Consider the following 23,166-nt stretch of genomic DNA (forward strand, 5'->3'; position numbering starts at 1 on the left):
TACCAAACAAAACCCTTTTCAGCATAAATTTGACACCCCATTCTCCATGCTTGGGCATAAAATGTCCCTCCATTGACCAGTTCCTGGGAAAATGAGCTGGCACATAGTCTTTTATTCAGTTATGATAATTTCGATGCACATCAGAGGGTCTGGGGATCATCTCTTAATGCGAGAACTAGTTCTAAACTGCCCAATACTTTACCAATGTTCCAGACGACTGCTTTCTGAAAGGAGTGTTCAGATCCATACTCTGTCACAGGCTGGCTAGAATCAACTCCTTCCTCTGCTATTGACATCACGTTTCCTAATTCTAGTGAGGGTCCAGTAACATGAAAGTAACTTCAACTGTTGGCGTCTAAATGACCCACAGTATTTTGCATGCCTGCTCGTGTAGACACGGAATCATATGGAGCTTAGAGATGGTGATCGACACACTTCTTGCTACCCACACCGTCCTTCTACAGAGAGGGCAGGTAAAGCTCAGAGGAGGGGATTTATGTTCCACCTTGTACCTTTATCTCTCAGTTCAAGAACCAAAAGACCATCTTCTTGTACCTGAATTTGGCATTTCCAGTTCAGTTTCTCCACATGACTTCCTCTTCCATCAGGAACCCAGACTCTTAGACAAGTTGGTGCCTAGTGACCTTGGAATCAGGGTACATTAATTTTCTTCCTTTTACAGCATGAAGAGCTGAGTCAAGCTGCTATCGAGAAAATAAGCCACAGATACCAGAACCCATGGTAAGCACATCCTAATACATTTAAAATTAGCTAATGAATTAATGTGTTTCCTTCTTAAATTAGTAACAGGGTTCATTGAAAAAAAACTTTTTATGTCCTGTAGTTTTTTTTGCAAGATTATGAATTTTTATTCCCAATGAACAGTTATGAAATGTTCACTCTGTACTAGGTTTTACTGAAGGGGAGGAACGAGGCAGAGCAAACTTGGTTAGAGTGAGGACAGTGGAGGAAAAGGGAACCAGCTTGTTAAGACCGGCAACTGGACAATTTGGGTAGCTTTAACTATATAAATAATTCTTTTTGTGGGTGAACAAGAATATAATTTGGGGGGTAAAAAAAACCCCTCCCATTTCATGCTGTTAGAAACCACCATGATAGGCAATAAGTGTAATCCTGCTGCAGTCACACAGTGGCTTGGATTCACATTCTCTTAAGGCAGCTGGTAACCTAAATTAAACATGTCTAGCACAAGGGATGTTAAATTAGGGGTATTCTGATTTCTATAGAGGGAAGGAATTGATCAGCATTGCTCTTACAAGACTGTGGATTCAATAATGTCTTTGTCAACCTTAGATTTTTGGAGGTGAGGGTTTCTGGAGTCTGTTTTGCCTCATTTTTTTTTTTTTTATCATTGAAGATTCCTGCTATTAGCATGTGCAAAATTGATAGGTCTTAGTCTGTGTCTGCTGTACCACAGCAACATAAACTACACCAAAAAGAGACAAGACCTTCAACCCCAAGTCAAAAGCCTAGATCATATGGTTCTGTAAGCATACGGTAAGCTTTGTAAGAAACTGCTGAACTGTCTTCCAAAGTGGCTATATCATATGTGCATTTCCACCAGCACCAAATGAGAATGCCTATAGCTCCAAAACCTTTATCAATGTTTTGGATTTTAGCCGTTCTAATGGTGTGTTGTGGTCTGGGTTATATTTTGCCTCCTAGTTATGTTGAAAATATCTTTGCTCTAAAATAATACCATCCTCCTAATTATTGTGCAGCTCAGCCATCAGTCTCAGATATGAGACTTCCGTATCTAATTTCTAGTTATAGACCTCATCCATACACATCATTACTTTGTTGGTCAAAACCTTGTCTGAACATCTGAGTGCTACTACATTATAATCCCCAGACAGCAAAATATCTCATCACACTCCTATTTTACTGACCTGGCTACTTGGACGCTGTAATCAATAGAAACTGATAAGACACCAGATGAGAAATTCAGGCAAGACTTTACTGGGACTCATGCTGCAGCACAAGGGAGTGAAAACATCTTCCTCACTCCCCAAAGGGGGACAAGCTTGTCCCTTAAATGGGATGAGGTTAGGGGTGGGTCCAGGGGTGGGGCTGGAAGGGTGGCTCGGGTAGTCTGCCCACCCCCTTGGTGGTCTGTGCGCAGGGATCACGCACAGGTCCCTTCCTTTGATCCCTGAACCTCAGAAGTGGCCATTGGATTTTGGCCTTTTTGTATCTTGTTGTTTATAATTTGCCTCAACTGCACATGCACATAGTTTTATTTTTAGTCCCTTGCAGTTTCTTTGTGTTCTGTTGCTCTGGGAGGCGTTTGTCCAGGTGCAAGTATGGCAGCCCAGGGCCCCATGTCCCAGGTCTCAGCTTGTCTCACTATAATTTATAAAGCATATATATTTTTGTTGTGTGTGTGGGGTGGGGAAGTAATTAGGTTTATTTATTTATTTTTAAATGGAGGTACTGGGGATCGAACCCAGGACCTCATGCATGCTAAGTACACACTATACTAGTGAGCTATACCCTCCCCACTAGGAAACATATCTTATGTTTAAAGCCATGGAGAAATAGTTACAATTGTTGCATACACAGCATATGGTCTCATTTAAATATTACATTTTAAATAAATAAATAAATAAATAAATAAATATTCCATTTCTTTTGTTCAAATAACATTGCCAGTATCTATTTCCAAATGCACCATCGAATAGTTCTAAGCAAAAAATAAGTAAGTGAGTGAATGAATGAGTAAATAAATAAATGCCATTGAAAATCAAAGCAATGTCGACAAACACGACATGAGTGTGAAAATCTCCACTTATTCACACATTAAAAAACTTGTGAAAAAGAACCTGAGATATATTGAAGCTCTGAGCATTCTCCTTAGAGGAAAGACTACTGGCTGCATTCGTTTCTACAGGCTATGATGTGGATTGTACTAAGTTATGAGGCTGCAAAATGTTTATGAGAAAGACCCGGTACTTAGAGAATTGTGAATTCCATTGGAAAATTATAGATATATGTATAAAAATTACAAAACCAATCTGTATATGTTGAGTGCTAAATTCCTAATGAAGGCAACCATGATTAGAAAATTATAACTAGAAAAGTTAAAAAAAAAATTAAATATAGTGACAGCCCCCAGATGTGCTTGTAACCTCTGACTTGGGTCCTATTTCTAACCAGTCGGATGCCAGTAACCTGAATGCTGCCCACTCTTGAGACTCTAAGCACAACCGCTGCTTAAAAGCCTTCCTGCCCCACTCTTGGCTGGAAAGACGCTCTTAAGGAGGATGCTGACCCTGACAGGCCCAGGGGTGCCCCACCTGCTGGACTGAGGGCCATCTCCTTCCTGGGCAAGATTCGTACTTAGCTTCTCAGACCGTTTTCACTTTCTGTCCTCCTCTGTCAACTGCATTCACTCAATAAATGTAGTGCCTCCTGTGTTCACAGCACTGCTAGATTCTGCAGCCACAGTGCAGAACAAGACAAGGTCAGTATATGTCCTTCTTGGAATTTGTATTCTAGGGAAGGAGACAGATATCAAACAACTGTAATTATACTGTTTTTCATGCTTTTAAATAACTTCTTAAAATGAGAAATATAATTCATGTTTACAGCAACAAATCAAACAACACAGGGGTATATTGAGAAGTTAATATCTTGCCCTATTCCATCCAGTTCATGATAAAACATTTCATTACAAAGGTTATTTATGGGATGGAGAGAAAAGGTTTTACCAGGGGCATCGACCTGGACTGAGGGTCAGAGAAGTGTTCAATTATTAAGTTGACTTCAAAAATGTGAGTATAACATTGTTCCAGGCAGAGGGAACAGCGTGAGAAGGGGCCAGAGCAGGGAAGAATGTATCTAGTTAGGACCAGGGTGGCTGGACCGTGGAAAGCAATGGGAGGTGAGCAAGACGAGGGTCAGATTTTGTAGAATATTGTGGCCACATTAGAAAATGTGGGTTTTTACCTAAGAACAGAGAGAATTCATTGGAGGATTTAAAATAGGAAGCAATCCTTTTTTTTTTTTTTTTTCCCCAAAGATGGCTCTGGAATGTGGGAGTGCTGTGTGGAGGAAAAATTGAAAGGTGGTTGGAATAGCTGTAGGAAACTCAGCTGGGAGACGATTTCATTTTTAACAGGTCCCTCTTGAGTTTTCAGTGTGCCTTGTAAACGATCCAAAATAAACTGTGATTGTGGAGAGGTGTGAGAAGGAGAAAGGATTTGAGTTGAGCTTTCAAGGAAGTAAATAAGCCAGAAGAAGAGACGATGTTTGCTATAACATTGGGGAGTAAGATTGCATTCAGCTATCGGGTGAAGCAGATTTTAGCGTTGTCTTAATTTTGCAGGTGAGAAAATTGAACTTCAGAGGCTAAGTTCCATGAACCACAGTCACAGAGCTAATATCTCAGTCCAAGTTGACTGATTCCACTGCTCTGGGTTGGGATCTGGGCGTGGACCTTTCTGAGGGCTCTCCGAGTGATTCTGATGCTCAGCCGAGTTGAGAACCACTAGTGGAGACTGGGCGAGGAAGGGGATAAGCCTTGGGGGAGCCCACATCGAGGACAGGGGGAGTGAGGGCCACAGAAGGAGGAAAGAGCCTCCAAGGTAAGTCCCTTAAGACAATAGAAGTCTGTAAAAGCCAGTAAGGAACTTCAAAGAGAGGGGTTCAGCACAAGGAAATGGAAATCCAAGAAAACAATGATGGACAAATATTTGGAAGTTTTCAGTGGTCTCAGAAAAAGCACTGGAGGAAGACTAGGATGATCTGAGTCGATACAACCAGCACTGAAGAATTTTTGTCTGCTGACGTCATAGAAGAGTCCACTCTGTTTTTGAGACCAGAAGCCAGTCGGGGACAATGACAGGATTTCCTCCATTGGGGCATACTTTAAAAATTGAACATTCTTGAAATCAGGATGTGTTTTATAATAGTTGTTTACAAATGCAGAGCCCCTATTTCTCCTCCCGTGTGTTACACAATGTATTGCATCTTAAAGACCGGTGAAGATGTGCTTCAACAAATTGGAAATAAAGACCTACTGTGTGGCAAGTGCTCAGAATTTGAAAATTAATAAGCAAGGTCCTTGTTCTCAAGTAGCTCACAGACTCTCAGGGCAGATCTATGTCAACAGAAGATTTCAAAACAATATATATGAATGGAGAAGGATTGCAGTAACTGGGTGTGGGTTAACTCTATTTTTTTCTTCTGAATTGAAGGAAGTGTTTTCTTGTTTTACATACTTAAGTTTCTCTAGACATGTGACCTGATGATTAACTTGTTTTCATCTGCGTCTCTTCTATTGGCAGTTAGGTGTTTTCCAACACATACAAACAGTATTTCTAATTTCAGTAAGAAGAAGGAAATGTACAGACAGGAAATGGGGGAAGACTTTATAGTCCAGTTATAAGAGAATGCACTGCAAATAGCGAGTGGGTGGGGCTTTTCGTTTTGTTGTAAGAAGTAAGCGAGATCTGTTACTAAAAATTGTGAGGCGTGGAAGTACCTGGCTTTCTTTTCTTTTCTTTTCCTTACATTAACGCAGGCTTGGCACATATGAGTGCTCAAGACACATTTGCTGAATCGGGTATAAAAAACTAATCCCAGTTCTTCTTGCACTCAGAATGGCAGATTGGCATAGCTGAGGCCGGAAAAGCTGGAGGAGCTCAGGTCGTGAAGACTTCCTGAGAGAGATGAAATTTAAGCTGGGCTCAGAAGGAGCATTTTAGGGAAGTCTCTGGCTGCCTATCTGGGTCAAGTTGTTATCCATGCAAATGAAAGTCTTGTTGAGATTATAAAACCAGGAGAATTGTTCACAGATAAACCTCTTTCCAGAAAGGAGCGGCTGATGTGACTCTGCCCTGGTGTCACTACGAGGCTGTCTCTTTGCCAACTGGATCCACTTATTTGCCAATGTATAAATTTGTCTTAGGAATGTCTTAAGGAACGGTTCAAGTTCCTGTGGACAGCCATTGTCGGGAGATGGCAGGGGTTGGGGATCGGTGGGTGTCAAGGAGGCTGCAAATTCTAAGGCAGAGGCATCCAACCTAGGTGTTGACCATGAAGAAAAGAGTAGCATGAGCTTTAAAAAAAAAAAAAATCAGAATTAACTACAACCCCCACTGCCTTTTCATTGACTTGAGGGTCACAGCTCTTCTCCGAGTGCTGGCTCTCCCAGTCGGCTTCCTCCTTGTCTACCTTCTCATAATCATGGGATTTCTTAGTCAGTGTCCATCCTCAAGACGTGCACAGCACAGCATAGCTGAAAGAATGCTGAACTGAGAATCAAGAAAGTGGGTTTTACCAGGGATTTATCCTCCTCCAGGAAATAGCGAAGGAGCTACACAAAATGTAGTAGAAGGGAGTCCAGCAGTGTTTGCAGTAATGCAAAGGCAGTAATAACCTAATAGCCCCCAAATAGGATGGTAAGCAGTGATGAAGCAGGATCTGCGGTGATTAAGAAAAGACAAACTTCCTGAGTTCAAGTCCCAGCTCTACCACCTGGCAGCTGGGCGAGTTATTTAAACTATTGATGCCTCAGGTTCCCAATCTGTAAAATGGTTTTAACAGAGTCTGCTCCACAGATGTGTTGTTACAGACACAGCACTTAAGCACTCAGTATATAGTGTGACCATATATTTTATCCCCCCAAATAGGACACTTTGGAGAATGAAACAAGAAGCTAATCTACTTGGACAACACATTAAACTGAAAATATCCTGAAAAAAAATCAGATCCCTCTGTTAATCAACATTATGTATTAGTTAAATAAATAAAGTATATTGAAATAATGAAGCAAAATGCATCTTCTAAAATTCCTATTATATTGTTAGCTAAAAACAATCAGTATTGAGATTCAGTATAGGAGAGAAATTTCGTACTCTATAGCTGAGTTAATCTCTCAAAAGTAGAAGAAAAAGTCCAAGCGACAGAAGATAGGGAAAGATATGAAAACAAGAAATCGATTAAAATGAAGCCAGCCTAATATCTGACTAACAAGAGGCCTAAAAAGAGAACAGAGAAAACAGAAGAAAGAAAATCAATAGTTTAAGACAATGTCTCAGAAGGGAATACGAATGTCCAGATTGAAAGGCTGTTGAAAGGCTGTGCCAAAGCCAAACAACACCCACAAAAGCAAGTGCATCAAGCCGTGTCCCTGTGAAACTTCATTGTGTTGAGATGAAAAGACAGTTTCCCAGAGGGAAGCCAGGATACACACAGAGGACCTGGAATCCCTGAGGCATCACACTTCTTGACAGTGATACCAGGCTCTAGAAGACACTGGGGCAATGACCTCTATGCTTGATGGAAAGTGAAAAGACTTGCAACCTGGAATTCGACACCCAGACCAACTATCAAGTGCGAAGCTAGAAGGGAGACATTTTCATGCAAGTACGTACTCAAAAGAGTGCCTTTTCTCCCCCAGAAGCAACTGGAGAATACTATCTAGCAAGACAATAGGGGAAAATCCAGGGCAGAGAAAGGAATATGATTCAAGAAATAAGAGACTCAACAAAGGTCTTGAGCAAAGGGCATGCCCAAGATATTAAAGGGGAGGCCCAGGAATGTGGCTGTGGGGTGGGGGGACCCAGAGGAGGAGCAGGTCTAGCGGGGGCTCCCCTGGGAGCCCTGACTGTATACAGATCCTGGGTTAAATTCCAGAAGAAGCAAATGGGCTACAAAGTGTCTGCTTTTGTAGAAGAGAATGTTGGGACAGGGAGTGTGGAGAAGAGGGAAGTATTATTATTATTATAAGCATTTTAGTCCTATTATATGTATTATGTATTTGTATGTATAATGTACCTACCTGGTTGCATTAAAATGGGGAAAGATTACCACCACATTATGTGCAATGGACAAGTATTTTATTTTGATAAAAATGAGTTAATTCTAACTAAAATGAGAGGAACAGCAACGATCAACCAGAGTTTTAGTAGTTAGGGCTCCTAAGCTGAAAAAAATTTCTAAAACGAGGACTCTCAGTACTGAAGAAATGTGCACCGACCTGAATAAACAGGGCTCTCTGTTTCCTCAGAAAGGTGGGAGGTGTGCCTATGTCTGGTGTTGGTTGGGGTGTGTAGAAAATTGCTGGGTTTATTTCATGATGAAATACTGCCAACGCCAGCTCTTAAACTAGCACAGTCTTAATGACAGCCACAATTTAAAAATATGTTCGTACATAAAGCATGCTTTCTTCCTGGAGATGTTTTTGTCAAAACATCCATAAATCTTGACAACTTTCTATTTTTAAGGCTGTCAGCGCCTGGCACCCTGGAGGGATTCCTATAAGCATTTAGGGGCAAAGTGCTGTGATTTTTGAGATCAGCACCTTTCCTGCCTTTGGCTTGTTACCTAAACTCCTCCCCGCAGCCTCCTCTCCAGCGGGGAGGGGAGGGGGGAGGTTCTCAGGAAGCTCAGGTGCAGTGGGGTCAGCGCACAGCTCCTGCACTTGTCACACTGCAGAGCCACATGGATAGTGGAGGACCATTTATTCATTCAATGAACATCCAATCCCCAACTCTGTGCCCGGCACCATGCTAGGCCTGGGATCAGGAGTGAGCAAGACAGATGTCCCTCGTACCTTCCTTATATCCTATCAGTGTTATAGACTCAGGTCGAGCTCCTTGCTGCTCAAAAGCCAATATTCAAGAGGCAAGTGTTGGCAGAAAAGAAAGGTTGCTTTATTCCAGAGTCTGGTCACCTTGGAAGAGGGTGGACTCATGTCCAGAGGCCACCACCCCACTGCCAATCGGGGGGAAGAGCTTTTCAAGGGGAGTTTCAGGTGTGTAGGGGGAGGGAGGGGGCTGCGTGCACAACAGCACAGTCAGCTTTGGCGGGCATGCCGGGGTTTGATCAGTGTCATCTTGATTGTTTTAAGTGCAGCGAATCTTCAGTTCCAGGGTCGGTTAGTTCCCATTTCCTTGAGGCCAGTTCTTGGAACTGTGGCAGCTTCTGTCATGGCTCCAGTCTGGTGATCATGTAGTTAACTTCTTCCAGCTGGTGGGGGTCTTAGCATCTGCAAAACAGCTCCAAGGACATGGCTCAGTATATTATCCAGAGCCCTTGCAGAGGAGCTAGAAGTCCTTGACTTTGTTTAATGACTAAACTATTATTATTTTGTTTGGCTTGACTATTTCCCTTTGTTTCTGTATTTTCTTATTTCTCTGATTCAACTTACTCTTTGACTAAAGTTTTTGTACAGACAAGAGGCAGGTGGAGGACATTGGTGGGTAGGGGGTGGGGGTCTGTCTGGGACGGCCCCACAGGGTCCTGCTCTGTTTCATCAGGAGAAACAGGACAGAAACAGCCTGATGTACGACTGATAATTTAATTGCAGGAGGTGCCATGAGGGAGAGATGCAGGATGCATGTAAATACTTCTTGTTGATGGAGCGAGTGTTGCTCATCTCGGGATGAAGCACTTACAGCAAAAGGATGAGATACGGCTGTTTTTGAAAGGAAAGTGAGCTCAAGAAGAGACAGGGCTATTATTCTCAAGAAGAAAACTTCCTGGGCGATCCCTTGGTGTCCTCCAGGTTGGGTAAACTCAGTTAACTTCAGAATGGGACACTGTACTGCGAGTTACCCTCCGTGGAACTCCCAAGAGGTACTGACATCTGAAGCGTGTAAGGAAGAGGTACTGTCAGTTCGCTGGCTTTCTCAGCATTCCAGACACCAGAGCCGTAGCTCTGAGAGCCTGTTTCGGGAGACCAGGGTCACTGAGAGAGCAGCTACTGGGCCAAGAGAAGGGTTTTTCACCTTGAAATCCAAGCATGGCCTGCAAATCCAACACAAACGTTAGGCCCAGGCAAAGAGAGTTTGTGCCCTGAAAAAGAGTCCCCCAAAACAAGGACAAGGTGTGTTCGAGGTGTTCGGAGTGGTTTATTTCACTGTAATCTATTCAGTTTTGGAAAGTCATAAACATGCCCTGGGCGTGGTCATTTCAAACATCCTTCTATTACCAGCGTCTACAGTGGTGGTTCACAAAGGTCAGTGGTATCACCTGTCTCATACCCACCAACATAACCAGATGAAGCAGCAGAGATCATAGTCAGCCGGCCCCCGTCATGCGCACTGTTTATTACCAGCTCTGCTCTACACTCTGTCTTCTAAGCCTGCTCGTACTTCTAGGAAAGGCCGTGCAGATGACAGAGCTGGACGTAATTCCGCCATCTTGTGAAGTGAACATGCTCTCGGACCGCAGCTTTGAGGGAGAAGGGGGAGAGATTATTACATCTGTCTCACGGGGTTGTCTTGAGAATGACGTGTGAGTGTGTAAGGCTCCCAGCATGGAGGTGGCACACAGGAGGGTTGCTTCCTCCCCATTCTAAGAGAGTCTCAAAGGGATCGTAGGATTAGCCACTTTCTTGAGGCTATTTATTTATTTTTTAATGGACGTACTGGGGATTGAACCCAGAATCTCATGCGTGCTAAGCACATGCTCTACCATCGAGCACCCGTCCACCCCCCCCATTCATTTTTGAACACTATCACCTCAAAATAGATTAATTCTAATTTTCTCCCCTTCTGTCACATTTTGTCTAAGAGCACTGGACTGTTTGGAGATACATTATTTGCTTTCTGCTTTCAGAACAGTGATTCTTTAAAAAATATTTTCCCTTCCATCTTCCTGATGGGAGTCAAACCATTTCAAACAGTTTGAGTTTGGAAAGACTTCAGTTTTCAGTGGTGGTGGCTTTATCATCTGGCACGTCACCTCCCATCAGTGGTATCATTAGTTCCATGACTGGGGCGTGTCCCCAGACAGTCATGGAGCACAGTGATTGGGACAGAAGTGCACTGCTCAGATGGGATAGTTAAGGGCTATGAAAAAAATCCAAGAGTCCCTGTAGCACTTTTTTTTTTTAATTATTAATTGTCAGAAGGAAAGTGCTTGTTCAGCATGTGCATTTCTCTTGAAACTCATTTTATCCCAAGTTAAATAGTCCCACTGATATTCAAAGAAGAGGAAATACCGTTTTCTGACTACTTTGGTTTATGGCCTTTAATTGGGCCACTCGTTTATTGAGCCAGTAAACCAGTAAATACGTTTGGAGCACTGTCTTTTCCATCAAGCACTTCATAGTGTAGTGGGGAAAAGACATGTAGACAGGACAGTGATACAGCCGGCCACGCCGGGTATTGCGCACACAGCCCAGCACAGGGGTGAGGAGAGGCACAGGAGACTGAAGAGGTGAGGTTAGGGAACAGAGGGTGGTAGGGAGGCAGTGAAGGAGTGTTTCAAGAAGAGCAACATCAGGACCGAAGACCAGAATAGCGTTGACTGATGCAGTGGATATTTCAGGGCTGCAGGATCCCACCGCGTAGTGGATGCTCTGGGAACAGGTGAAACCAGAGTAGCTGTCGGGAGCCGGGCAGGGAAGAGCTCACTCTTGAGTTTTGACTGTTAGAGCATGAAGACCCCAAGAAGGAATTTAAATTTTACCCACCCGTCCTTGTATGCAGTAGCCAAAGAGATGAAGTCAGGCTTACGTTTTGGGCAGAGGGTAGGAGTTGGGGAGGGGGCATTGCGGAGACAGGGAGCCGGGCAGGAGTCTGTTAGAGGAGAATGGTGGTAATCTGCAGGAATGGGGGCAAGAGAATTCAGATCTGACTGTTTGGGGAAGGAGCAGAGCTGAGAAAGCAGACGTGCAGAAACAGGAAAACCAGGAGCGTGGATGGATGTCCGGGGTTAAATGAGATGTGAACCGAACAGTGTCCATGAGGAGGGTGGACACATGTGATCAGAGACCTGGGTGAGAATAGAATGACTAGAAAGGCTTACACGGATGGGGAGGGAATGAGGGATGGAAACCCAGATAAGGTGGGTCAGGGTGTGCATTGCAGGGGAGGTAGAGTTGCAAGTACAAGCCATTGTTTTGAAAATTTGGGGTAAGAAAGGAAGAAAATGTGGATAGTAACTGGAGGTAGATGAGGGGCCAGTGGAGGCTTTTTTTGGGTATAAGAAGCATCACCCAGAGAAGGGCTAACCGCTGTGGAGCCATGTTCTCGGGTCAGTGGGGCTGCAGCGGCGGGCCTGAGGGCACACGTGAATGTGGACGCCCTGGAGGAGGAGAAAGGCTCCCTCACTCCCAGAGGCCAGAAGGAAGGAGGCGGGACTTCCTCGTCTACGCAGGTGGGGATGTGCTTGTCTGTCAGTGTGCGATGGGGGTTGAAGGAGCTTAGACTTGATGGCCTTGGTGTTCTCCAGGAAATCTCTTTTGCGTGTTTTTTTTTTTTTAATGATGGTTAAATATACATAATGTTAAAATCACTATTTTAATCTTTTTTTTCCCTTTTTCAGTTTTATTAGGTAGAATTATTATAGCTTGACTGCACATATACATTGTATTGCATGTAAATACATATCTACAGTACACTGCTCATTTTTTTTTAGTTTACATATATGTACTGATCATTGTTTCTAAGAACAGATTAGAACTTTAGTTTTTTAAACTTACATAGTTATCAAAGGAATAAAGCCAACTACAAAATAAGACTCAACAGAATGTGGTAATCCAACCATAAAGCACAGTCAGATGTGCTTACACATATTCGAGAAACCAAAATAATAATTAGTCCATTTGTGGCCTTATTATTGTTGTTATTATTTTTTAGATTCCTCAAAGAAATGATGTCATATGGCATTTTTCTTTCTCTTTCCAGCCCACTTCACTTAGAATGACAATCTTCAGGTCCATCCATGTTGCTGCAAATGGCATTATTTTATTCTTTTTTATGGCTGAGTAGTATTCCATTGTATATATGTACCGTATCTTCTTTATCCAGTCATCTGTTGATGGACATTTGGGTTGTTTTAAGTGTGCAATTTAGTGGTCCATGAAGAGTGTCATACAAGGCTCTGTCCTATGAGGACAGATGAAAGTACTGGGAGTGAGACAGGAGCAGGTCTTAGGAAACAGGGAAGGTTTAGGGTCGCTGTTGAAGGGGGTGAACAGATACATGAAAAGATAGCTGTTTTATGAGTGAGACCACGTATTCTCATCAGCAAGATTATCCAGCCATCCCACAGGAAGGGCCCATCTCTTTCACAGAAGAGCTGGAGAGAGGATCAGAAAAGGTGAAGATCGGGCAACGGGCTAACCTGTTAGGAAAAGTAAAATTACATCTGTGCCTCAGAACACACAATGACATAAATTCCACATGGACTAAACAGTTCAGCGCTTTGAAAGTGAAATAATAAGATACAGAATAGAATATATGGAAACGTTCGTATTATGTTTTACAGCCTGAGGGTGCAGAGGTCAGACTGGAGCATGAAGCCACAGCTGGGAGTTTGTGAGGACGCTGCTCATCATATTCCAACATGGCCTCATAATACGATTCTGTGCGTGTCCTCTGTCACCCCAGTTCCACTTTTAATGGCATCGTTTCTGTTCTTCAGTCCATCCAAATGATGGACAAGTGTAGCCCCAAGGAAATAAGACACAGTTCTGCCCTCAGAAAGCTTATCAAAGAGTTAGGGGAAAGAGACACCCAAAGAATTATCCAAGAGGGTTTTAGGATGCAGTGATAGAAACAGCAGGTCAACTAATAGTTATTGATGACCCATTTGTGCCTGGCACCATGCTTGGTGGTGTGTTTAGATACTTCAAGTGTAACAGCTAACAGCCATGCCTGCTACAACAGGATTATTTTAGAGGGTGCCATGGAAACGGATATCAGGGAATCTAAACTCTGGGGAGGGATCAGGGGGGCTCCACGAGGTTCCCTGAGCCTGGAGGATGGGTAGGAGACAACTTCTAGAATGGCTATATTTAGATTCCAAGATGCTGTCACTTTAGAGATGAAACCTCACACGTCCAGAAGAATCACCCTGGAGCACATTATCACATACTTGACAAAAACGTTTCATTTTGAGCCTCTACAGCAAAGCACGAAGATGGCAGTGTTTAAACAGAACGCTGAGGCTGTTTTCTGTCTCACAGCCCAAAGGCTAACTCATTAAAATTCAAAGAACTATGTGGTGGGTGGCAGAACAAATGTTTTCTTCCTTGAGCAGAACTAAGGACTTCAAGACATTTCTCCCAGAGTCTAAATGACTCTTTGCAGCTGTTCATTTAGACACGATTCAGGCATCACCTCTTCCTCTGGACCCACCACGACCCAGCCCAACCCTTTCTCTGGATTAGACACACAGCGTGATAAGGAAAAGACAGGAAGGAGATACTGGTTCCACACTTGGTTCGATTTTGAAACCATGTGCATGTCTTACCTATGAGATATGTAGCTTGTATCTTAATTCTTACTTATAAAATAAATTAAGTTAAATATAAAAAGAAAAAACCCACCACATATATACCCACTGATGGTTTAACCCTCGGAGAGGAAATATCCCCAGGGGTTTTAAAGCACAGTAATTTGAGTACAAATCTAAGAACAAAAAGACACCTGGATATTGGGCTTCCAGCCTCTCCAGTGGGGGGACGGTACATTTCCGCTGCCCAGCCGCCCATCTGTGGTACTGCATTATACATCCCTAGCAAACTAATGCAGCGGTCTTACCCCCAGACCCAAGCTGCCTTAGATCAAGCCTTTGCATCCAACTAACAGTGCATAGGAATCAAGGAGACGGCAGAATGTGCTAAATGACAACGTGGAGCTGCTGTCAGAAAAATACTGTGGTGAATGTCACAAGACAAATGGAAACAAGGTTTTTATAGAAACAAAATGTGTTTCTTCAACAAACAGAAGGGGAAGGATGAGGAGGAAGATGGGGAGGTGGAGGGAAAAAGAGAGATGGAAGAGAACCTATGAATCAAAAGAAACTTGGAAGGTGTAACCCACTGCAAGGTGTGAAGCTTATTTGGATTCTGTTTCTAACAAACAGGCTGTTAAAAAAATAACATTTATGAGACAATCAGAATTTTGAATGTGGAATATTTGGTGACATTATTAAAATGTTAGGAGAAATAATGGTAGTGTGATTATGTTAAGAAATGAGTATTTAAATCTTTGAGAGTTGATGTCTTGACAGGGGGAGGATTAGTAAGTAGGAGAAAGATTAAATAAGATTGGCTAGAAATTGTTAGTGTATGAAGTTGGTAATGGGTGCTTGGGGATCTTTAAACTATTTGTTCAATTTTTATTGAAGTAGAGTCAATTTACAATGTGCCAACTTCAGGTGTACTGGTGTACAGCCTAGCGGTTCATTTATACATATATATACATTCCTTTTCATATTTTTTTCATTATAGGTCATCACAAGGTATTGAATGTAGTTCCCTGCGCTCTACAGTAGGACCTTGTTGTTTATCTCTTTTATGTACAGGAGTGTGTATTTGCAAATCCCAAACTCCTAATTTATGCCACCACCCCACCTTCCCCCCTGGTAACCACAAGTTTGTTCTCTACGTCTGTGAGTCTGTTCCTGTTTGGTGACTTATTTTATCTATTTTTGTGTCTACTGAAATTCCAAAATGACCAAAAGTGAGTCGTATCAATGTTATCTTTCGTTAATGAAGGTCAAGCCTCACCAGCTGATAGATGACCTAGTCCAAAACTGCACTGAGTCAATACTGCTGTAGTTGCTCCTGGTTGCTGCCAAGCAGCTGAAATGAACGCGGCTTCCCTTCTTCCCCTGTTGTTTTCTGACCTTGACCCAGTCAAACAAGTGACACCCAGGAGGCAGCAGCAAGGAGAGAAGCCTGCACCGCTCAAACTGGCAGGACCGCCTGGATGTCTTACAAAAAACCTCCCGTATCTCTAGCAACATCAGGAAACACATCCAGCATGCCTCACAGGCGACCCTAGACAGCCCAATATGACACATCTCCTGGGAGATTTTGGACAGCTGCCCCCGAGGCCACACGCACGGAATAGTCACTTCACATGAGTCATTTAAAATACCGAACGAAAATCAATAAGCACCTCTGTGTATTTCCACGTCGCAGACAAACTCTTGGCAACAGGAGCCTTTTGGAGCTGGTTGCTTGGTAGAGGAAGACAGCATGGTTGGTTCCCATCGCTTAGCCCGTGTGCCTGGAAGCCCAGCTGGCGCCCATAAGGGCCACCAGCCACGTGCTGTGGCAAGGACGGCCTTTTCCACATTCTGGAGCTTGGGGAAGACTCTCTGGCAAAGTCACGTGGACGTGTCCCCTTAGGGCAATGCGAGACCTCTCTTGCTCGGATTAATTCTTTACTTCAGCGTGGTGATAGGATATTTAACAAGCCTTTCAAATAAAGTGCTTGCGTTTCTTATGGAATAAAAGCAATAAATCAAACCAAAATAATCCAGTCTGAGGTCTGAAGCATATGGTGTGTGTAATTTTACAGAACTACACAAGCCTGAGATGTTCTCCTTCTTGAAAAAAAGCCCAAGAGAGTGGGCTTTTTCTACTTAAAGGGAAGAAGAAATATTCTTGCATTTGGTTATCTCTGTCGTTAAAAATAGCTTTCAAACAATGTTCTTATGCCTGGAATCGTTACACTGGCAATTTAGGGGGACTTCGTGTGTTTTCCCAAACATTTCTTTGGGAAGCAATTTCATTTTGATCGTTGAGACAGTATGTTTCATGCTATGTGAATCACACAGTCTTGTTTACAGATATAAATAATCCTAGCTCCTTTGCAAAACAGTTTGTGCCCGTAGCTACACAGACTCGTTTAATAAGTTTGTTTTTGACTTGTTAATGATGTGAAACCAATCGTAGGCATTTCTGCTGTTTTGGGAAGGAGAGAACTGCCAAACAAACAGGTGTAAAAATGTATCTTCTGCACTTCATCATGAATGATTAACATGGAAAGTTTATTGCAATCAAATAATCTCTGAGTAGCCACTGACTCGTGTCCAGGCAGAGCAGTGAACAAGCAACCGTGCACTCAGGTACTGACGTTTTGGTCCCTTCACCCTGTGTCTACCTTACACGGACTGTGCGCTTTCAGTGTGGTGTCCAGGGACCTGGGACACTGCTGAAGGCATGCTAGTGTCTGCTCAAAACACTTGGGTGCTGACTTCTTGTCTGAAGCCAGGGTCAGCATCTCTGAGGCTGCACATGGCCTCACATTGTCCTGATCACTCATTATATTTAACTTTGGACCTTTCTCGTAAACTACTTAAGCTACAGTGCAGACGTAGGACCTTGATTTTCCCACCATCCTGAAGTCTGGACATTAAACAAGCTCGGCTCATGTCTTTGAGACAAGTTCTCTACAAGCCGCTCTGGGGAGGAGTCACTAAGGAATAGCTTTTTAAATAAGTCTCTTTCTTTTTCCACTCGACAAGAATCTCCCTGGCAACAACAAACCTAGGACCAATTCCATCCACATTAAAATTTTTTTCTCTATTAAGAATTGCTAAATATAGTTATGCACTCATCTTGTTTGTCCAAATATGAAACATCAAGATAATTTCATGTTTTTAATCATCTCCATGACAGCCCTTGATTGAGGATTAAGTAAGTGTTACCCCGGAGGATTAAGACGCAACATCACCACGAGTGATTCTATAGGGCGGGGAGAGCAGGAAGGTCAGTGGGTTAGAATAAGGTCAGACTTAAGAAGAGGATAACTCACACGGACCTGTGGCACCTCTGATCTCCCCAGGTCCGCCTCTGTGCTGCGACCCTTCAAGATAAGTTCTCTTGAGAAGGCCGAGGTGATGATGCTTCGTATGACCTCTCCCGACTGTGTGCACTGGAAGAAGCCAGCTCTGGCTGTGAGTAAAAGGAGCAGCAAGGGAGGTTCTCGGAGTATTTTCTCAGGCAGCAGGTGTCTCTAAAGTCGTCCGGCACGTGCGGCTGCCTGTGTCAGGAGTAACGCCCACTGATGCAGAAGGCCAGTGCAAAAGAGGAACATGCGGTCTTCATCTTTAAAGCACTAACAGTACCCTTGGCAGATTCTGACTTTAGGTGTCCACTACCCCGTAAAGGCGGAGAGATCTTAAAAAAAAAGTGGGGGCGGTGTCTTATTTTCCTGCAAATGTTCCATAGAGAAAAACAACAGAGGATAGTCCTGCTCTCCCAGAAAGCACAGATCCTGCCAAATGGCTTCTAAATGTGTTTCTCAGAAGTTTCCATGTGCCGTCCATCAATGGCGTTGGAGTACTTCCGGAAATGGAAAGAGCTGAAATCAATGACTGTGCAAGAAAGCAAACGTTCAGGGAACTAGCTTGCGGAGAAAACAGGTAGTCAGGCTTTTAAATCGCTGTAGAGATACGGCCTGGTCCTCTTCTTCACAGGCTAGAAATACACAGCGTTGCAGCACGTCGCGATGCTGCAAGGAAATGCTAAAGCCCTGCAGGAAGGTCTCCCCGTCTCTCTCTGCTGAAAGTCAAGTGAAGCACCGCACCAGGGGGTACAATCAGGGTACATATTAGGCAGCCAGACTGACTCACCGGGACTTAAACAGTTAGTAGTTTGTTTCCTTAACTTTGGAATCCGCAAGTGGTAATTTTACAGCTTATTAGAGCTATTTTTACCCGACCAGTGGGAACCCAGAAGATGTCCAAACAGTAGAAAACGTTTGCTTCTGGACGAGACGGATGCCGAGTGGTCGATCCGCAGAAGAGCCAGCTACTTTGATCCATTTAAGTAAACATACTCATTCAAGCTGGTTATTTCGCCAGCAGACTGAGAGTTCCTTGGACCGTTGGGTCATGAGTCAAAGCGGCTGCCCTGAGGTCTCCGGCAGACTCAGCTCACACAAAAAAGCAGGAACCCAGGAGACCGAGCAGAGCGCCACCCCAGCAGGGCCCCTCTTCAGCTACCCGGAGTATTTTTCCTGGCACAAGTGTCACCAGGAAAGTCGTTTGTCCCATCAGTTTTAGACAGTTATGTAAGCAAGTCCCAGCCAGTCACTTCCTAACTCAGTGCTGGAGTCTATTTGATTGTCTCACCCCGTTTCTCTGCTGTCCAGCCTGCTAGGAAAATTTTGATCATCTCCCAAATAACCAACAGTTTTTAAGGAAAATTTAGACATCTTTTATTATTAAAAAAAAAACATGCTCTCAGTTTAAAAAATTCAAATGACAAAAGAGAGTGTGAATTGTGCTCAGTCTCACCTCCCTCCCAACCCTCCGTCCTGTGCGGTCACAGGCTCTCTCCCTGGAGGTAACACAGAATGTCCTTTGGTATCTTGATAGAGGCAGGCAAACTGGAGCGGAAACATGTTCTGTGTCAGGAACTGCAAGACACTGAAGACACAGGAACGGAAGACACGATTCCTTCCCACTACTCACAGGTTTACGGAGAGTAAGAGTCAATGTGGGGACACCATGTGGAACCCGTGTGACCAGGGTGTGGACAAAGGAGGGCATGACTGTGGCCCAGCATTGAGGGTCAGGTAGCCAGTCAGGAATTTTTGTGGATCACATTTTTAAGAAGAGAGCTGCATTTTTTTCCCTTTTTTTTTTTTTAATTGAAGCGTAGTCAGTTTACAATGTTGTGTCAATTTCTGGTGCACAGCATCACATTTCAGTCACACATACACATACGTAGATTTGTCTTCATGTTCTTTTTCACTGTAGGTTACTGCAAGATACCGAATATAGTTCTCTGTGCTTTACAGTATGAATTTGTTGTTTGTCTATTTTATATATGTAGTTAGTATCTGCAAATCTTGAACTCCCAATTTATCTCTCCCCATACCCTTTCCCCACTGGTAACCACAAGTTTGTTTTCTACATCTGTGAGTCTGTTTCTGTTTTGTAAACAAGTTCATTTGTCTTTTTTTAGACGCCACATATAAGTGATATCATACGGTATTTTTCTTTCTCTTTCTGGCTTACTTCACTTAATATAATGATCTCCAGATCCATCTATGTTGCTGCAAATGGCATCATTTCATTCTTTTTTATGGCTGAGTAGTATTCCATTGTATAAATATGCCACAACTTCTTTATCCAGTCATCTGTCAGTGGAATTCAGGTTGCTTCCACATCTTGGCTGCTGTAAATGGTGACAGCTGCATTTTTAAGGCTGGCTGGGAAATCAAAAGGAGAGCATGGAGGTGCAGCCAGGAAAGAAATCGTGTACACAAAGGCACAGAGGAGGGAAACTTCATGATGTGCTGAGCAGGTGACTGCTTGTCCTGCATTGCTGGTGCACAGGACATCAGTCTTGGGTGTGGCAGGACGTGGAGGAGAGGCTGGAATTGCAGGGCGGCAGCCAGGTCATGTCCTCTTTCAAATTCCAGACTAAAGGTGGCAGAGCGCTTAATTCTGTAGGCAGCAAAGCGCTGTGTTCAGATGTTTACGTAAGGAGGTGATATAAGTAAGTCTCTGTGGAATCATTAGGAAAAACTTTCTTTTTTCCAGAAGTTTCCCACAAGGGAATTATGTCTTAGAGGTTGAAATAACAAGAGAGAAATGTGCCTAATGAGCATGTATGGAGAGCTATAAAAATCTCTACATCTACAGTCTCTCAGCCGGTGTAAACTTGGGCTGGAAGGGGCGTAGATCGGTTTTTTGGTTGGCTGGTTGGTTTGTTGTTTGTTCTCCTAATTCTGGCTGGGGGACTGATGTTTCATCCCTTCCTGCTGCCTTGTCTGAGGACAGAGCCTCAGTCTCCATCATCAGCCATCCAGGGAAGAATTCAGACCCCCCACCCCCCACCCCAGCCCAGAGACCTTCCTCTCCGCGTTCCCATCCCGGGGAGTCCAGTAACCCACTTGACTGCGTGAGAAGGCCAGAGAGAAAGGAGGCCAAGAACATTTACCTATCATGCCCTGAGGGCCAGTTCATCTTAACCCAGAGGCAAGAGGTTGTTGTTTGTTTGTTCACTTGATTAATTAATTGGTTTTATTTCCGTGGTTACATATTTTACAGTGTGGCGGTGCTGCCCACACTTTTGATTGTCTTTCATATTATTTATCTTTAAATTGCTGTTATGTCAATGCTAGAAACATATGTTGTGATTCTTAAATTCCATCTGTGGTTCTAATCGGGGGGCATTTTTCCCCCAAGGGGATACACTGAGCAGTGCCCAGGGACAATTTTGGCTCCACAGTCGAGCTGGGTGCTGTAAACATCCTTCCATACACAGGACAGAGCACGCAACAGAAAATTATCTGGTCCAGAAAATCAATAGTATTAAGGCTGAGAAAATCTGGGTTACAGAATAAACTCATTTGTAATATTAGAAAGAAGAGCCTCTGTGTTAGAAAGAACACGTGGCTCGTCGTGTCTGTGGACAACTGTTTACTGAACGGGTGGAGCAGAGACAGGAGACCCCGAGGGCAGGAAGGCAGGTTAGGTAAGACTGCAGTAACCACAGTGACGGGAGCCTGAAGGAGGGAGACGCGGACTGCAGGGCAGTTTGGAGAAGGACTCCGTGAGGCTTGGCAACCAGCTAAACGTGGGTGGATGGAGGGGATGTCAAAGTCCAAGGCACTTCTGATCTGGCTCTTTTGGGGGCCTAGGTATATGGTTATGTCACTGACCAAAAAGGGGAATGTGGGAGGGAGAGGGTAATTTGGGGGAAGAGAGGAAGTGGGAGGTGAGTTGAGAGGCACTGACCAGTAATAATTAATAATAATATAATATAAATGGCTAACATTCTGCTGAATTTTTACTATGGGCCAGATACTGTTTTAAGTGCTTTATGAGCCTTAATTCATTTAATTCCTATAAAAAAAGTAGGTATTATAATATTATCCAGATTTTACAGATGAGGTAACTGTATACATTTAGAATCAGACAGCTCTTGAGTTCAAATCTCAGCTCTACTGCTTTTTAACTGTTTGATTTTGGGTAAATTACTTGGTCAACCTAAGCCCAGATGTAAAAAGGAGGAAATGATATCTATCATGTGGCATTATTATGAAGACTAGAGAGACGTAATACGTATCAAGGAACCAGCATCGTGTCTGAAGCCTCATCTAGCTCAGTAAAGGCTAGACATTACTGTCATGATGGGTTGTAAGATTCCTGGTGCTCTGTGCAGTCAGAAGCTGAGGATTTGTGTCTAGATTTCTCGAGCTGCAAGTAAATGTTTTCAACATCAGTCTCTTGATGTTGTTTGGATGACCAGATACAAAGACTATTTCCTGGTTTGGAGATGGGTGGTGATGGACGGAGGTGAGAATCCGGGATGGAATACCAGTGGTAAAGGAGCCAAAGGAATGAAAGACTCTTCCAGAAGAAATGTAGCTGCGGTGATATGACAAAGAGGAGCGGCATAAAGAAAAGAGGTCGGAAGCCCAGTGGAAAGCCGGCAGGAGGACAATGCCGGCAGTCACACGTGCTTCTGGGAAGTCACGCCAGAAAGTCTGAAGAGAGGTGATTTGATCTGGCGGAAGGTAAGGAGGCTGCTGGTGGCCAGAGTCAGAACCAGCACAGACAAAGCAGAATCCAATGGATGGAACAGGGGCAAATGAAGACGTGCAAACAGAAGGTACAGACAATTTTTCCTTCAATAGTGAGTCTCCATTTCATTTTTAAATAATTCAGCTTGGAAACTCTTTGGAAATGGTGCAGTAAGGACCTCCAAAAATATATTCCTCCATAAAAGAAATAAGAACAGTGGCAAAAATGATCAAAATCACATTGGGGATGAAGAAGCAGATGCTCCCAATAATCCACGAAGAATTTATTTAAGGAAAATGGCTGAATCTTAGAAAGAAGCATGATCTTTGTGGCATTTTCAATTTAAATTAAAATCGCTCTATTCCCACTCTCTCTTTCCAGCTTCAAAATAGCCTTGAAAAAAACCAACAGCCTCACAACCATGGTAGCTGTGAAAACTAGCAACCTACCAGTTACTGGAGGGGAAAGACAGATTTGAAGCTCCTTGAAAAGCTTCCTGCTCAGAGAGATGTTATATTTGATCTGTCTTGAGAATCCCTGGAAAAGCTCCGTTCTCAGGGCGTGTCGCTATTTGACCTGACTCTGTGTGAACGGCTCTGTTTCACAGGCACCCGTCAAAACCGATCGTCATTTAATATCACAGCTGCCTGGGGGCGCAGAACACCTGATGGGGCGAACAGGGAACTGACCAAAAATCTTAAAAGGGAAAAACCAGGAAATGAGATATCTAAGGGGGATTTCAAAAAGATCTAACATATAAAAGGCTGTGCACATGCCCAGGAGACACCTGAGAAGGTCCTGATCTCTTTGGCCCTTTGGCTGAGCTTGAGGTTCCACGCAAGCAAGAAACGAAGGCTAAGGCAGAGCCGTAACTGCCTTCCAGGGCATCGAAGGTGTGCCCAG

At 43.5% G+C, this 23,166-nt stretch overlaps 1 protein-coding gene across 1 annotated transcript in view; it reads left to right on the forward strand.

Annotated features, from left to right (window-relative positions):
- Positions 1–23,166, forward strand: part of C2H4orf45 (chromosome 2 C4orf45 homolog) — an 82,589-nt gene that overhangs the window by 49,028 nt on the left and 10,395 nt on the right. The window contains exon 3 of the mRNA XM_006181295.2: positions 683–741. Within this exon, the coding sequence (XP_006181357.2) occupies positions 683–741 (59 nt within the window). The remainder of the gene's footprint in view (positions 1–682; positions 742–23,166) is intronic.

The sequence above is a fragment of the Camelus ferus genome, chromosome 2 (genome assembly GCF_009834535.1).
Source record: "Camelus ferus isolate YT-003-E chromosome 2, BCGSAC_Cfer_1.0, whole genome shotgun sequence".
NCBI lineage: Eukaryota > Metazoa > Chordata > Mammalia > Artiodactyla > Camelidae > Camelus > Camelus ferus.